The sequence below is a fragment of the Eptesicus fuscus genome, chromosome 6 (assembly GCF_027574615.1).
Source record: "Eptesicus fuscus isolate TK198812 chromosome 6, DD_ASM_mEF_20220401, whole genome shotgun sequence".
In the NCBI taxonomy this organism is placed as follows: domain Eukaryota; kingdom Metazoa; phylum Chordata; class Mammalia; order Chiroptera; family Vespertilionidae; genus Eptesicus; species Eptesicus fuscus.
This window is the reverse complement of record NC_072478.1, coordinates 71464847-71481005: the sequence shown is the minus strand read 5'-3', so window position 1 is coordinate 71481005 and position 16159 is coordinate 71464847. Positions and strand designations below refer to the sequence as shown.

General features: G+C 36.3%; 1 protein-coding gene across 1 annotated transcript in view; it reads right to left on the bottom strand.

The window, feature by feature from the left end:
• The window catches only part of ADAMTS19 (ADAM metallopeptidase with thrombospondin type 1 motif 19), a 201004-nt gene that overhangs the window by 143465 nt on the left and 41380 nt on the right, over positions 1–16159 (bottom strand). The window contains exons 4-6 of the mRNA XM_054716991.1: positions 12351–12523; positions 10727–10810; positions 9896–10053 (exon numbers count right to left, since the gene is read on the bottom strand). Of these exons, the coding sequence (XP_054572966.1) occupies positions 9896–10053; positions 10727–10810; positions 12351–12523 (415 nt within the window). The remainder of the gene's footprint in view (positions 1–9895; positions 10054–10726; positions 10811–12350; positions 12524–16159) is intronic.

The window sequence follows — 16159 nt, the reverse complement described above, 5'->3', positions numbered from 1 at the left end:
ACCCCAAGAACCCAGGTTTTTGAGTCCAACGAACCTTTCCCAGGGCAGCTATCACATTATCTCAGAAACATGCTATTTTTTTTTTTTTTTGCCAGAGCCCTCTTTGTTTTTGGCTTATCTACACATATAAAAGGGTTTTATTATATTTTTTCTAGAATTTGCCTACAAATGAAAATACTTTCTGATCACCTCATCAGCCAGATTATCACATAATTAAAAGAAATGAACCAATCTGTGACCAACCATATAATAACTATGCTTAGTGAAACATATATTTGTTCATTGTTAACATTAGATCTTAATATACATAGAAACTAGCCATGTAAGCCTTATTCTATTATTATATTTTATATCATACATCTACTTTTACCAAACTCTTTAAAAGACTGCATAACTACCTAAATAAGATGCTCACATTGACTGCAACTAATACTTAATATTTTCTCAGAAAATCTAAAGAGGATGATAGAGTAAGAGAATTTACATGGCTCTGGATCATCCAAACCCAGCAGCTGAGATTTCTAGAGTTTCCTTCTTCATTGTCTTTTTTTCCCCCCAACCCCCTTCCCCTTTACTATCTTTCTTAATGCCTGGTTCTTTAATTCTCCCCTTGATTCTAAGTACTACACAGAATCTCCTCCAGCTATCTAAAAAAAAAAAAAAAAAAATCCAAAACAACACTTCTTCTGGTGTTCAACTTGGGCAAAATTGGTCTCTGTGATTCAAGAACAACACCAAATGAAACAGGAAAATATATCCCCACCAGTGGTGTAATATATTCAGAGTCTGAATATAACTACAGATAAAGAAGAATGAAAAAGGTTTGCTGACATTCTTTTTTTACCAGTAAATGGCCAGGTAGTTAGTCTTTCTCTGCATCAGAAGATATAGAAATCAAATCTACCACAGGGACACCAGACCTAGAGTACTGCTAACTCTAGGGACACATTTACATATGCAACAATATAAATGGCTCCCTCTACTGTTGTGTAGCACACAACCTACCTATACAATTGGATATGGTAGGATTCATAAGTGCCTCTTATATGCCAAGCATTGGATAAGGGGAAGACTACAGAAATACATAACATGGGTTTCTATTCTTAAGGCAAAGAAGAGGATGAACACGATTACCTCTGTAATGTGATAAGGGCCCCAGGATGGGTGAGAAAGAAGCCAGAGGGATTGCATTAAAGAATGGATAGTTCTATTTCGCAATTGACTTTGCCAGCAAATGGAGAGAGAAACACCCAAACAGATGATACTGAATAATAGGGTAATGCAGAAAATTAGAGAAACACACAAAATCAAATCTTCACCTTAGGGCCAAGAATTACTGAGTACAAAGTATATTCAGATGTAGGGGGAAAGGGATTTTATGTGCTTTTTCTAAACGTACATCATATAATCATGCATGAGGCTGCAACATGAATATTTGATTTACATAATGTGACGCAAGGGACTGCATCTGTAACTAAACAACATGATAAAACTATGACAAATGTACTGCTTATTGTCAAGGGCACTTCGTTCTTCACACAGCCAATTTCTGTTCACTTAGCAAACAGATGAATAAAGCACATTTTTTCAAAAAACACAAGGTCTTTTATCCAAAAGCACTGGAAAGACCTCTCAGTACACTTGACAAATGAATACATTGTCAGCAGCACTTCAAAACTTCAGGTCAGACTGAAATTCGTAATCTTCAATTTCTTTCCAGAGGACCAAAATATATTCTTAATTTCATAATATTCACAGATTTATTGGGGGGCTGGGGAATTTGTTTGCCTAGACCAGTGATCATGTGAATTCAAATTCTCTAATTTTTGGCTCATGTTGGCTCAGTGCGGCTGAAGTCTGCATCATAGAGTTTCATTATGTGAGTTTATGGAAACGATACTGTTAGACTTTGGCAACTGGGAAAGCCAATAAATTCTGCTTAAGTTCTGATTTATACTGAAAAAAAAATGAAATATAGCCTTTAATTTCCAAGAATGAAGATGCATCTGAGAATAAGTCTCATTGTAGAGTTTTATAGTGCCCTGGGTTATACCTATAAATGACTCATTCAAATATTATTCTATGATTTGTATTAAATTAATATGTTTCTGCCATTTCTAATATTAAATTTTCTATCTTACTTGCCAATGTCATTAGTTTGAAACTAACTTTCAGAAGTACTGTACATAAACCAGGAGCATTTCAGTAAATAGGAATGGCAAAACTATCATTAACAAAATGAAATTCTAAATTAAAGGGTGTTTACAAGAGACACAGACGTAGGCCTTCTCCTTGATTTAAAAGAGAAACGTGTAAATTACACCGAGAAGTCAGAGTTGACAGTTGGGAGAACATGTTTTGTGTTTTTGTTACTATGAGCCCACAAGCACTAGGTCAGCTTAAAACTATTTACTTCATTGTATTCACAGAACAACTTTAACAAAGATCTTAGTGCAGACAGGTTTGGATTTATACAAACATTCATTTTAGTTGAAACCAAAATTAATAATTGAGCTAAAATGTCTTCCTACTAATGTATTCACATAACATACAACATTTAATAATTATCTAAGATGATCACTCACTAGAAACCAGGCTGGATATGACTCTAATTTGTCAAATATGGATAGGCACGTGAAATCCATGGAGAGTAAAATTTTTTGTTTTATTTTTCACAGGTTCCTTGCAAAGCTAAAGACCAGATCATCTTTATGCTTGCACTAACTAAACAGAGATTCTTCTTTCAAGTCAAACCATTCACTTAGACTTTCCTGATCAAATGGTGAGAGGCCACATCCCCGGCAGTGTGCTGATTCCCATTGCTACGGCACTGAACTTACTATCATGGAGAAACAGTGACCCACCACATAAGCCTTATCTCCACAGGTGAAGCTAGGGAGAATTATTGGTCAGTACCTATTAATATTTAATATGTGTATAGTCTTCGACAGATCTTTTTCTATTTTCAACCACAGATTTTTATTCCCATCACTCCCCTCACCAAAAAGAAAGAAAGAAAGAAAGAAAGAGAGAGAGAGAGAGAGAGAGAGAGAGAGAAAGAAAGAAAGAAAGAAAGAAAGAAAGAAAGAAAGAAAGAAAGAAAGAAAGAAAGAAAGAAAGAAAGAAAGAAAGACCCACATCCAGAAGCAACCTACTAAGTCTTATTCCAAGACCTACTAATCCGGGTGCAAAAACCTGAAGTCACCATTTCTAAGGATTGAGGAGGTATACAATTTTTTTTTCCCCATGAAATGGCATGGCTTAGCAAAACTGTAACAAGAAAGGCTTTCCACTAGGTTTCTGTTTAAACAGAAGTCCTGTTTAAACAGTAAAGCTCGGGTTTTCTATCCATAACTGAAAGGTATACTAGAAATAATACTGCCTTATTTTGTCTTTAGCTTTGAAAATTATAATTTGTGCATAGAGAATACATATTTAGTCATATGGCAGTACAAATCTTGAAAATCTGGGGCTGGATAATGATTTTATCAATTGTCCTGATCCTGCAGATTGAATTTATAAAACACAGGTTGTTGAATGTGTTCCTGGAGAATATTATTTAGATATTATTACCTTCAGTTCATTCTCTTAATATATTACCCTAGCCTAGCCCATGGCTGAACATGAAGTTTGATAGCATTTTATGAGCATTTGACTATAAGGAAGATTATATTTCTAAACACAATAGCAAGTACTATTTTTTTAGTCCTCACCGAGGATATATTGATTGATTTTAGAGAGAGAGGAAAGGAGAATGAGAGAAATATGGATGTGAGAGAGAAACATCAATCAGTTGCCTCCCATATGTACCCCAACCAGAGATCGAACCCACAACCTGGGTATGTGCCCTGACCAGGAATTGGACCCACTGATGTACGGCAGGGGTGGGGAACCTTTTTTCTGCCAAGGCCCATTTGGATATATAAATATCATTCGCGGGCCATACAAAATTATCAACTTAAAACTTAGCCTGCTATATTTGGTCAAACATTTAATTAACTCACCCCTATGCCTTGGCAGGGCCAGACCAAATGATTTCATGGGCCTTCTACGACTCGCAGGCCGGACTTTCCCCACCCCTGGTGTAAAGGATGGCGCTCCAACCAACTGAGCCACCCGGCCAGGACACAAGTACTATTTAATCACCACAAATAAATAGTAGCACATGTTTAAAACCATAGATAGATAAAGATGTTTATATGTTTTACTTTAAATGTGGGAAAAAAAGCAAAAAGTTGTACAAATATAGAATAGTAATATAAATTAGATTTATATAAAATAGTTACATAAATACAGACCAATATGGTTATATCATTTCCTTTTGCTGCTGTAACAAATTACCACAAACTTTTACTTAAAACAGCAGGAATGTATTACCTTATAGTTCTAGAGATCTTAAGCCAAATATAGGTGTTACTGGGCTAAAATCAAGGTATCATCAAGGCTGCATTTCGCCGAAAGGCTCAAAGGTGGAATCTGTGGGCTTGCCCTCTCCAGCAGCTAGAGAATGCCTGCATTCTTTGGCTCGTAGCCCTTCCACAATTGTGAAAGCCAGCAGCATAGCATCGTCCAGTCTCTCTGACTCTGACTTCTGTTCCCTTCTCCATCTTTTAGGATTTTTGTGATTACATTGGACTCATCTAAATACTCTGGGATAATCTCCCCATCTCAACAGCCTTAATCACATCTACAAAGTTCCTTTTGCCGTGTAAAGGAACATACACATGGCTTCTGTGGACAATTAATGACATGAAAGGACTTACAAAACATAGTAGAGAGTGAGAAAAAAAATAGAGAAAACTGTGTATAACACGAAACAATGTTCTTTAGATTACATACCAACTCAACACTGGTTACCTTTGAGCAACTTGTACCATAAAAAGATGTTCATGCATTTCTTGGGAATTATGCAACAGTTTTTCCTAAAGAACTGTTTATAAACAAGGAAATGTTTGGACTAGATTTTTAAGGGAAAATATCCTATATAATAAAACCCTAATATGCAAATTAACCGAACGGCAGAATGACCGGTTGCTATGACGCGCACCGACCACCAGGGGGCAGACACTCAACGCAGGAGTTGCCCCCTGGTGGTCAGGGCACTCCCACAGGGGGAGCACCGCTCAGCCAGAAGCCAGGCTCATGGCTGGCAAGTGCAGTGATGATGGCAGGAGCTTCTCCCGCCCCTGCTACAGGCGGGCAATGAGGAGCGAGGGGTCCCGGACTGTGAGAGGGCGCAGGCCAAGCTGAGGAACCCCGCCCCCCCAAGTACACAAATTTCATGCACTGGGCCTCTAGTGTATTGTAAATAAAATGGGCACTTAAACTCAATGAATACTATTCTTTCTTCTATAGAGTGGTAAACAGGCAGCTGATAATTTTATTATTCCTTATATTTTCTTTAATACATCACACAACTTTTTTTAAAAGAGAACTCCTGTGATATCTTGCTAGTGAAGACTAGCAGCAAGGGAAATAATTATGAAGAGTGGTTAAATTGTGCCTTTTATTTCATCTGTCTTGAGAATATAATGCTAAGTGAACTAAGCCTGACAGAAAAAGTTAGGAACCATATGATTTCACTCACATGTGATATATACAACTGAAAGCAATAAATGAACCAACAATAAAAACAAATAAAAACTCATACACACAGAGGCAAGTGGCTTGAGGAGGTAGTAAAAGGTAAAAGACGTCAAATATATGGTGATGGAAGAAGACTGACTTTGGGTGGTGGGCACACAATGCAATATACAAGATCAGGTATCACAGAAATGTACACTTGGAACCTTAGCCACTCCAATAAATTTAATTTTAAAAGTGTGACTTTTAAAGCTTTATCACAGAAGAAAATAAATTAGATGTAGAATATTATTTTTTCACACAGTTTTGAAGAGAAAATGGCATTGTAGATAAGGAAATTAAATTAATGTCACAATATTGGTGGGGCAAGACAAAACTTGGATAAAGAGTATGAGCTCAATATTATAAATATATGTATTTAGTTACACAAATACATAAGAAACAAGCTGAAGGAATATACTTTAAAATGTTACCTATAATTACTCCTAGGTAGTGGAATTACAAGCTAATATTTTATTTTTTAGTCTTGTATTTCTCAAATTTCTGTAATAAATGTATTAAAATTTTAGTAAGAGAAATATATTATTTCAATTATTATCCTCTTTAGTCTCAAGCAGTATTTCCAAAACCTACATTATGAGGAGAAGAAAGACAGATTTCATCAATCAAGCAATAAAAATATAAAATCACTCATGGTTAATGCATTCTGGAAATCTAGTTTGTCTATATCAGAGTGGTGGTCACAGGTTAGAAGTTCAAATTAACCACATACAATAACTTATGTGATCATAACTAATACTATGGATTATATGTCACTATAAATTCTTTCTTCAGAAATATAATATGTAGTACTATATAAAAATAAAATATATTTTAAGAACCTTGTCATGCAGAATTACTATAAAACATGACATAATTTCATATTAAAAGTAAAGAAATAAAGTCTGCATGTTCCCTGGGGATCCTAATCATCTTCACTAATAGCAATACTTGCTACTCTATTATTTTTACAAAAGCAATTCATTAAACTTTTGGTAGAGTTAAGTAATATTTGTTCATCTTATTCAAATAAAAAATGCTTCAAGTCATAAGCAAGATAGATTTTAGTATAAGCTGATTTCATAGAGGGCCCCCAAAATAAAGTGATTGAAAATGGCCATCACCCTAGACAGTTTTGCTCAGTGGATAGAACGTCCACCCACAAACTGAAGGGTCCCGGGTTAATTCTAGTCAAGGGCAGGTACCTCGGTTGCAGCCTCGATCCTGGTTAAGGCACATGCAGGAGGCAACCAATGGATGTGTCTCTCTCACATCAATGTTTCTCTCTCTGTCTCTCCCCCTCCTTCCACTCTCTCTAAAAAAAATAATAATAAAAAATAAAAAAATCCAAATATCCTTGGATGAGGATTAACAAAAGAAAAATAGAAAGAAAATGACCATCTTTACAAATTTACCCTATCACTCTGAAATATCATGAAATGGACCTCCACCATAGAAAAGATGCATGCTTTCAAAATGTATCATAGCAACTCTAATAACATAATTTGAATAAAAATAATTTAAATAGTATAATTTAACAATCCTAACAATGTAATGTAGAAAATAAAAAAATTAAGTATAATTATATAAATCTGAGAAAAATTAGCAGAGAATTGTGAAAAATATGAGATAAGGAATTGAATCTTAGTTACTTGTTAAATAACATGAATGGATAAAGACCTTTTTTTGCCTATAATTTTAAAAATATCTATTAAGTGTGATGTTAGTTATAGATAATTGGTGTGTATTTGTGTGTGAATTCTCCTTCATAGATTAACAAAGTACCCTTAAGGACTCATTAATAACTTTTGTTGATAGGATTAGTACCCTTACAATAGAGAGATCACTCCATTGTCTTTTGGACTAATTTTTTTCAGATGGGAAGTCAGTCGTTGATCTTAACACTGTTTCCCCTGTGTAATGTATCTCTTTTCTCTGGAAAATTTAAAAAAAAAATTTCTGTATCTTTGATTTTCACCATTTTCCTATGATATGCCTATGTCTATAAATTTTTATCAAGTTTGGATAAATTTTTGGCCATTACATCTTCAAGTAATTTTTTTAACCATTCTCACTTGCTTCTCATAAGATTCCAATTACAACTAAGTAAATTGGTAAATCCAACATCTAAGCTATCTCAAGGTCAGTTTCTATTGACTACTTTCCTTGACTATGGGTCACATTTTCATGTCTCATTACTTGCTAATTTTTATTATCTTTTAGACATTGTAGATAATATAGAGATTTGAGATTCTGTTATCTTCCTCGAGTACTAACTTTTATTGTAGGAGGCAGGTCAGTTAATGGCTAATCAATCTGAACTGGGGTCAATTTGAGTTTATTCTTTGGTAGGAAGGATCTATCAAAGCTCAAGATGATTCCCAAGCCTTTGTAAATCGGTGGGACTCAAACTCCAAACTCTGTCTCCCCTAAAGATCTTATTGGGGTGTGGTTTCAGGCTTTGTTAGGGCAGGTCAAGGGCAGGCATTTCTCTGGATCATGGTCTCTACTAGGAAAGCATAGCCCTCCTGTTTTGTGTTTTTTTTCAGCTAAATGCCAGGTGTAATAATAAGGTATTAACAAGGTTGTCCTACTCCTATGGCCTGAATCTGCTCAATTGCTAGTATCTTTTTTAAATCTAAACTCCATAGCAGCAGCACTCTGATAAATTTTGGGCAGTTTATATCTATATACTAGTATATTCAAACTAGTCTTTCAAAAGTCTCACAGATAATCTGCACACAGACTTCTTAGCACCTTTCCCTTCATAAGAGTCCACTGTGCTCTACCTAGATTTCAGCTTGCAGTCAAAAAAATCATCCTGGCTTCGTGGCTCGGGTGGTGAGTTCAATTCCCAGTCAGGGCACAGCACATGGAAGACAACCAATTAATGGTTCTCTCTCATATGGATGTTTCTCTCTTTCTTTCCTTCCCTCCTTCCCTCCTCCCCTCCTTTCTTCTTTCTAAAATCAATAAACATATCCTTGGGTGAGAATTTTTTTTAAAAAATTGTGCCTTGGCTAGAGATTACAGCATCGGCCTGCACACCAGAGGGCCATAGGTTCGTTTTCAGTCAAGGACATGTACCCGGGTTTCGGGTCCAATCCCCACCCCCAGTCCTTCCACTCTCTCTAGAATCAATGGGAAATATATCCTCACTCCTTTAGTGAGAATTAAAAAACAATTTTTTTAAATTGTCAAAAGGCAAAAGCTGGATTGACTGGTGTTAAATAAATAAATTTTCCTTCTTTCAAGAGTTGTAGCCTTACATTGCTCATTCTCCAATGATTGAAAGTAGATGCCAAATAAATATTTTACAGTTGTATGCTTATTAATAACAGTAGTCCAGCGTCAGGTATACCTAACTGTGGAAGTCTAGACGTGTTCTTACATAGAGATTTTTATTTTTCTTATATAGAGCCCCCACCACTGCGGCTTCGTCCGGAAGGTCGTCTGAAAGGACATCCGAGAGGATGTCCGGTCTAATTAGCATATTACGCTTTTATTATTTTAGATGTATAGCTAGAATAGTTTTTTATGATTCAGCAACAGAAGCAATCATGCATTTAATAGACTCATTTAAAAAAATCACATTTAAATGTTGCTGTGTATTATGTGATGTGAAATGTCAATACTATTGATACTAAAATTAAGTTGTTACTGAACAATTATCATCATTTTTACTAGCTCTAAGTAAGATACATTTACCAATAATTATTAATATAGAATGCTCCTGGATAGTATATTTTTACTCACTATTTCACTTCCTTATATTTATACGTAATGCTGCATTACAAAGCTTGTGAATACTACAGACATTCACAACAGAGTTTAAATTAATTACCTCAAAACTTAATTGAAACTTTTTTCTCAGATTGAACAAGAAAGTTTGTCAATTTCTAAATTTAATATATTAGATTACTTTATATAGTGATGACTGAAAAATATATATTTTGGGCCCATAAATTCAAAGGTCCACTAAGTTAAACCATAGTTTTCACTTATCACTATCAATGACTATATCTTCACATCAAAAATTGAAGCAAAATTTTATTTAAAAATTAACTAGCCAAATGTTTTGTCAATATGCCACCCAATGAATGGCAGTTCAAAAACCAGTGATTATGAATTGAGGGAAACTGACTAACATCATTAGGCCAAACGTTTTTTTGGAACACAAAATCTAGAATAAACGCATTCGGTGAAGGGATTGATGGGATTACTGGCATGGCCGTAGAATTAGGAATGTCATAGGTGGCTTTGGGAAATTTACCTTGTTATAAGAATAGCTGCATCCACGGAAGTCATGTCCTCTCCCCAGCTTGTGGACATCTCTAAATGGATATCATTCTTTTTGCCAAATTCTTCATGTTGCCACTTGCAAAAACTCTCTAGCATTTTCTCTCCGTGGTGCCCAATATATAGATCCGCCTGTAAAGAAGAGATTTCACTTCAAGGCAAATTATCCTCGGATATACAAAACACTAAAAACTGAGGGGACGCCATGAATTACTAAAGCAAACTGCTGACCATAGCATTAATTAGAACCTGGAAGACATTAAGGATTAATTTAGCCTGAGGTAAAAATCTTAGAACTTTGTGAAGGTACAATAATTACAAAATCTGTTTAACACTCTTCAGAAAACGAGAAGTTCAATGAATATTGAGAATGTGGAACTTTTAGACTTATGTAACTCATTATTTCTATAATTTAAGAACAAAGTACCAGTTAAGCAGCATGCTAAAATGATGTCACAGAATAGTCCTCATTTAAAAAGACTTGCAGATAAGAAAAGACTTTTCATGTACATATTTAGAGAAGAAAATAAAACTGTCATTAAATATGACTTTTTAAAATTACTTTTAGAAAGTTAAGGTTTGTGGTCAGGATCCTTGGAAACTAAGAACATTCCATTTTTGGAATAAAAATTGAGGTATTAACCAAAACTAAAGACCAGTTTATGTATATTCTAAGTGATTCAGTGGATATTTCTGGATTTTAAGTCAATAAAAAGTACATCCCTAACATTCCCTTTACTTAAAAGTAGCCGAACACAACTTCTCACCCACTTAATTCAGAACAAAAAACTCAAGACTTTCTTACTGGAGTTTCATGGAGCAGAATAAGCTTTATCACACGAAGATTGACCTGCACACCAAGACTCTTGTGTTGGAAAAGGTTAAAAACCTAAAAACAAATAAAAATAAAAATCCTAAAATAAAACTGAAAAACATCTTAATTTTTCTAAAAGCCCAGACATGGGAGCAGTGTCCATTTTAGTTGGGAAATTTTATATATTTTTAAATTTTGAAGTACTTAAAAAATTAGCTTAATAAGCAGTAACTTAGCAAATTCATTTTAGTCTGGGCAATTTCAATGGGGTGCTGAGAGAAGGGAGGCTTTGATGATACTGAAAAGAAGAATTTTGGTACCTAAACTCTAAAATTTGTCTTAATTCTCAATTCACAAAATGCCAGTGTCTTCCTTTCTTCTGAGAAACAGTCCTGAAAACTCAGCCTGCTTTATGCCACTTCCCAATTCATTCCTTGGAGTCTTTTTTCTCGCCCCAGCTCGCTGTCAAATAGAAACACGACTTCAAAGCTCCTCCCTTCACTGATCCCATGAAGACACGCTTGTGGGTCATGGCTGCTTAATGGTTTCAGACCATCGTTATAACAGGTTTTCTCAAAACATGGTGCATGCTGACATGCTGGAAAGCAAGGTGAATTTTTATGTGGTATGTTGAGTTTTTGTAAAATTTAGCATTTATTTAATTTGGAATATAAAATATAATACTGACACACCAAACCCATGCTCTGAGATAGCACTCATTGAAAGTTGGCGGAGTGTTCAGGGGTAGCTGAACATACCCTGAAATGACTGCAGTGTGGGAAAATCTTTTTGCTGGGAAAACAAACCAAATAATAACAAAAATAGTAAAAATGGAAATTTTACAAAAGCATATTTATCCTCGAATCAGTAGTGCTCACCCGTATATGGTAACTGGAATTATAAATGGACATTTGCCTTTGGCTTTTGTTTATGTTTATTCTGCCCCTAAGAACCACTCTTCACTATGACCTTCTAATTCTGCCTTGAAGGAGGTTTACTCAAAACCATATGCAATTAAGTCAAAGGATTCACTAGGCCATAAGCATCCATAAGATGCTAGGTGCAAACTGGATTACTACAGTCCGGATATTGTCAACTGAAGTTAGCTACAAACGATTCAGCTGGTTAGAAATTTAGCTCTTAGCTATCAAGTCTTACTCATCAACTAGTATTATAGCTGAAATCTAATTTGACATACCTATATCAGAGCTCAATGGGTTACCAACCTCCATTTTTATTCCACCTCATAATCCAGAGTATTGTGGGTAGGACCATGCATATAAAAAAATATTATAACATTTCTGCCCTCTTCAACAAACGGCCTTTACAAATGAAAATGAAAAGACGGGCACAAAAAAGAGAGAGAAAACTAATAGAGTTTTGCCACAACACAATGAACAATAAGGTTGTTGTTTTTACTAGACGATGTGAATTATTATGTTGATATCTTTTTTGAGATAGATCAATGTGGTAAACCTAAAGATTTTTTTTTTTTTACTGATGTCAATAAAAGAAAGGAACAGTAATGAATTTTTAAAGAACTTCATTATACTCACACATTTCTTCCTTAGAGTTTTCTTGAAAAAATTCCAAGCGCACTTTAAAGTTTGCCTACCATATTTAAGATGGTTAGAATGAATCTCCTGGCTGCATCTGCTCCATGATAGGAAACCATTGCTGGGTCTGCAACCACTACAGTCTCTATGTTGTATTCTTGGGGTAATTTGTATGAATATCGTTTCCCTCTTCCACTCTCTGTTATTTTTTTAGATCTAGATCTTCCTTTATCTGCAACAGAGAAATGAATTTTCAAATGTGCCTCCATCTTGGCAAAGTAAATTTTAAAAATCTGTTTATTCAGTAATTTCAAAATATGTTTACCAAATACCAGTATGTAATGATGATACAATGGTGAGCAAAACCAAGTAAGTCCCCTTCACATGTGGCACCTAAAAGGGCATCTGGCATTGGAGTATGACTTTGGAACAAGACAGAATGGACTTCTGCCATTTATTAGATCTACCATTTGGGGAACTAACATCACTACATCAGCCTTAGTTTCCTCATCTGTAAAATGAATAATACTAACACCTACTTTCTAGAGTTGTTGATGGCTTATAATAAGTCACGTTAGTAAAAATAAAACAACTCAATAAACGAAAAAAAATTAGTATAAATACAATAACTCAATAAACAAAAGGTAGATGATTTTCTTTTCGAGACCAGTAACAAAATAAAGGTCTACTTGCAAGAAGTGCCTGAAGTGACTTCACCACATATCCTAATTTCAGGCAGACACCCCTAACGACTAAAACATTATGCATGGCTTACAAAGGATTTAGTTCTGCCTTCCATCAGGATCATATAGAAGTTTGACCTTAGGGTAATAAAAATTCCTCAAACAGGGCCAAATAAAAGCAGTAACTACAAATAAAAATATTTATAAATTTAAGTACATAAAAATATAAAATTTTGTTTATTAAAACATGCCACTATCATAATGAAAAGCATGCCACCAAGTGGGAGAAGATATTTACAATGTTTTTCCATAATAAAGAAATAAAAGCTACTCTAAATCAATGACAGATAAACCAATTAGAAAACTGGCAAAGGACTAGAACAGTGATTTCTCACTAAAAGGATATCCAAATGGCTAATGAAAAACATATGAGAAGATGCTGCCAGCCGGTGTGGTCAGTGGTTAAACAGCGACCTATGAACCAGGAGGTCACAGTTCGATTCCAAGTCAGGGCATATGCCCAGTCAGGGCACATGCCCAGATTGCAGGTTCGATCCCCAGTGTGTGGTGTGCAGGAGGCAGTCGATCAATGGTTCCCTCTCATCATTGATCTTTCTCTCTCTCCCTCTCCCTTCCTCTCTGAAATCAATAAAAATATTTTTTAAAAAGATGCTCAGTCTCATTAGTCTTTAAGAAAATAAAAATTGAAGTTATAATAAATTAATTAAAATCCCTAGAATGGCTAAAATAAAGAGGTGATTATATGGTGTCAACAAGAATGTGGGGACAAGAACTGGAAGTCCCATACACATACATGAGCTGGGAGTTTAAATTAGGATAAACACTTTGAAATACTGATTGGCAGCAACCACTAAAGTTGAGCATTTGCACACCCAATGATCAATGATCGAAAATATATACTCACCAAAAATGCATGCAAATCACATGTACAATTTATTCAGAGCAGCACTATTCTTAATAGTTCAAATAACTAAAAATAGTACAATGGATAGCCCTGGCCGGTGTGGCTTAATTGGATGGGCACTGTCCCATGCACCAAAAGGTCACTGGTTGGATTCCTGGTCAGGAAACATGCCCAGGTTGCAGGCTCAATCCCCTGGGGGTGTACAAGAGGCAGCTGATTGATGTGGCAACTCTCACATCGATGTTTTCTCTATGTTGTGCTCTTATATCAATGTTTCTCTCTCCCTCTCTTTCCATAAAAAAAATCTTTTTTTAAAAATAGTATAATTAATAAAGACATTTTCGCCTATTCATACAATAAAATGCTACACTGAGTGGCCAGATTATTATGATCTCTGAACGCATAATAATCTGGCCACTCAGTACTGTGTGTGTGTGTGTGTGTGTGTGTGTGTGTGTGTGTGTGTGTGTGTGTATTAGAGGCCCGGTGCATGAATTCGTGCATGGGTGGGGTCCGGCCAGCCTGGCCAGGGGGAGGGAATATGGGTGGTTGGCCGGCCTGCCTGCTGGTTGAACTCCTGGTTGCGGGGACAATTTGCACATTAGCCTTTTATTATATAGGATATACACTGAGTGGCCAGATTATTATGCGTTCAGAGATCATAATCTGGCCACTCAGTGTGTATACCAATGAAAATAAACCAACTACTGCAATGTGCAAAAATATAGATGAACCTCCTAACAATAAGGCTGAGCACAAGAAGCCAATTACAAAAGAGTAGGTGGGATTTGGATTATATCCCCCCAGGAAAGCATGTGGAGTGAGAAGTAGAAAGAAAAAGAGGAAGTCCTAGGAAATTCCTACATATAGGGGGTGTACATGTGGAAGAAGACACACTCATGGAGAGATGTAAAAAAAATAAAAGGAGAGCCCAAAAGAAACCACAGAGATAGTTACACAATGAGAGGGGCTTTGTACCAAGAGTAGTAAATAGACCAAGTTTGTTCCCTTTGTTGCCCCAGCTAGTGACAGCTACGTTGGCCCCAAACTGTCACTATGCAGCATCCATATTTGCATGTTATATTTAAACTAGAGGCCCAGTGCATGAAATTAATGCACGGGTAGGATCCCTAGCAGCTGCCAGCTACCAGCCGAGACCTTCCTTAATTCTGCCCCTGGTAGTCAGTGCACATCATAGTAAGTGATCGAACTCTTGGTCAGTCAAACTCCTGAGGGAACACTTTGCATATTAGGCTTTATATAGATAGACTAGAGGCCTGGTGCACGAATTTGTGCACCAGTGGGGTTCCTCATCCTACCCTGCAGGATCGGGCCAAAACAGGATCTCTGACATCCCCCAAGGGGTGCTGGATTGTGAGAGGGTGCAGGCCAGGCTGAAGGACCCCACTGGTGCATGATCGGAGCCGGGGAGGGACGTAGGAGATTGGCCAGCCAGGGAGGGACTGTGGGAGGGCTCCAGGTTGTGTCTGGCCCATCTCGCTCGGTCCCGATCGGCCAGACCCCAGCAGCAAGCTAACCTACTGGTCGGAGTGTCTGCCCCCAGGTGGTCAGTATATATCATAGCGAGTGGTTGAGTGGCCTTAGCATATCATTAGCATATTATGCTTTTATTGGTTGAACGGCAACCAGATGACCAGACACTTAGCATATTAGGCTTTTATTATGTAGGATAGGCTACTTGGAACAGTCTAAGTTTCTTAGGAATCTCAACTTCATCGTAGATGCCATCATACAAGTTAGCCACTGTGTGTGAAGATCATGCATATTGAAGTAATTATTTTATTAAGTTGCTTCCTTTGAAGCCTTCATTTTCTACACCAACTATGCTTACTCATTCTTCATTGCCTAAATCTTGAGGCCATTTTCCACCCATATGTAAATATAAAGACAACATAATTGATATCACACACTTCCCGTCAGAGAATAAATTTTAAAACGTGTATTCACTAGGGCTCAATGTATGATTCTCCATAATATCCTCCACATACTGACAAAAATCTCCATAACAGTTATGGATGGTGTATGGAAATGATTTCAGCAGTGGTCTGAGTCCTAGACATACTCATGATTTATACTAAAACGTTAAGGAATACATATTGATAATGTCACTTGCCTGCTTAAAGTCTTCAAAGACCACACTTTGCCTTCCAGATAAAGTCCTTCCCATGGCACATAAGTCCCTTCATTATCTAGTCGATGACTACCTTCCCAGGGTTGTATCTCGTGACCATATTGCAGA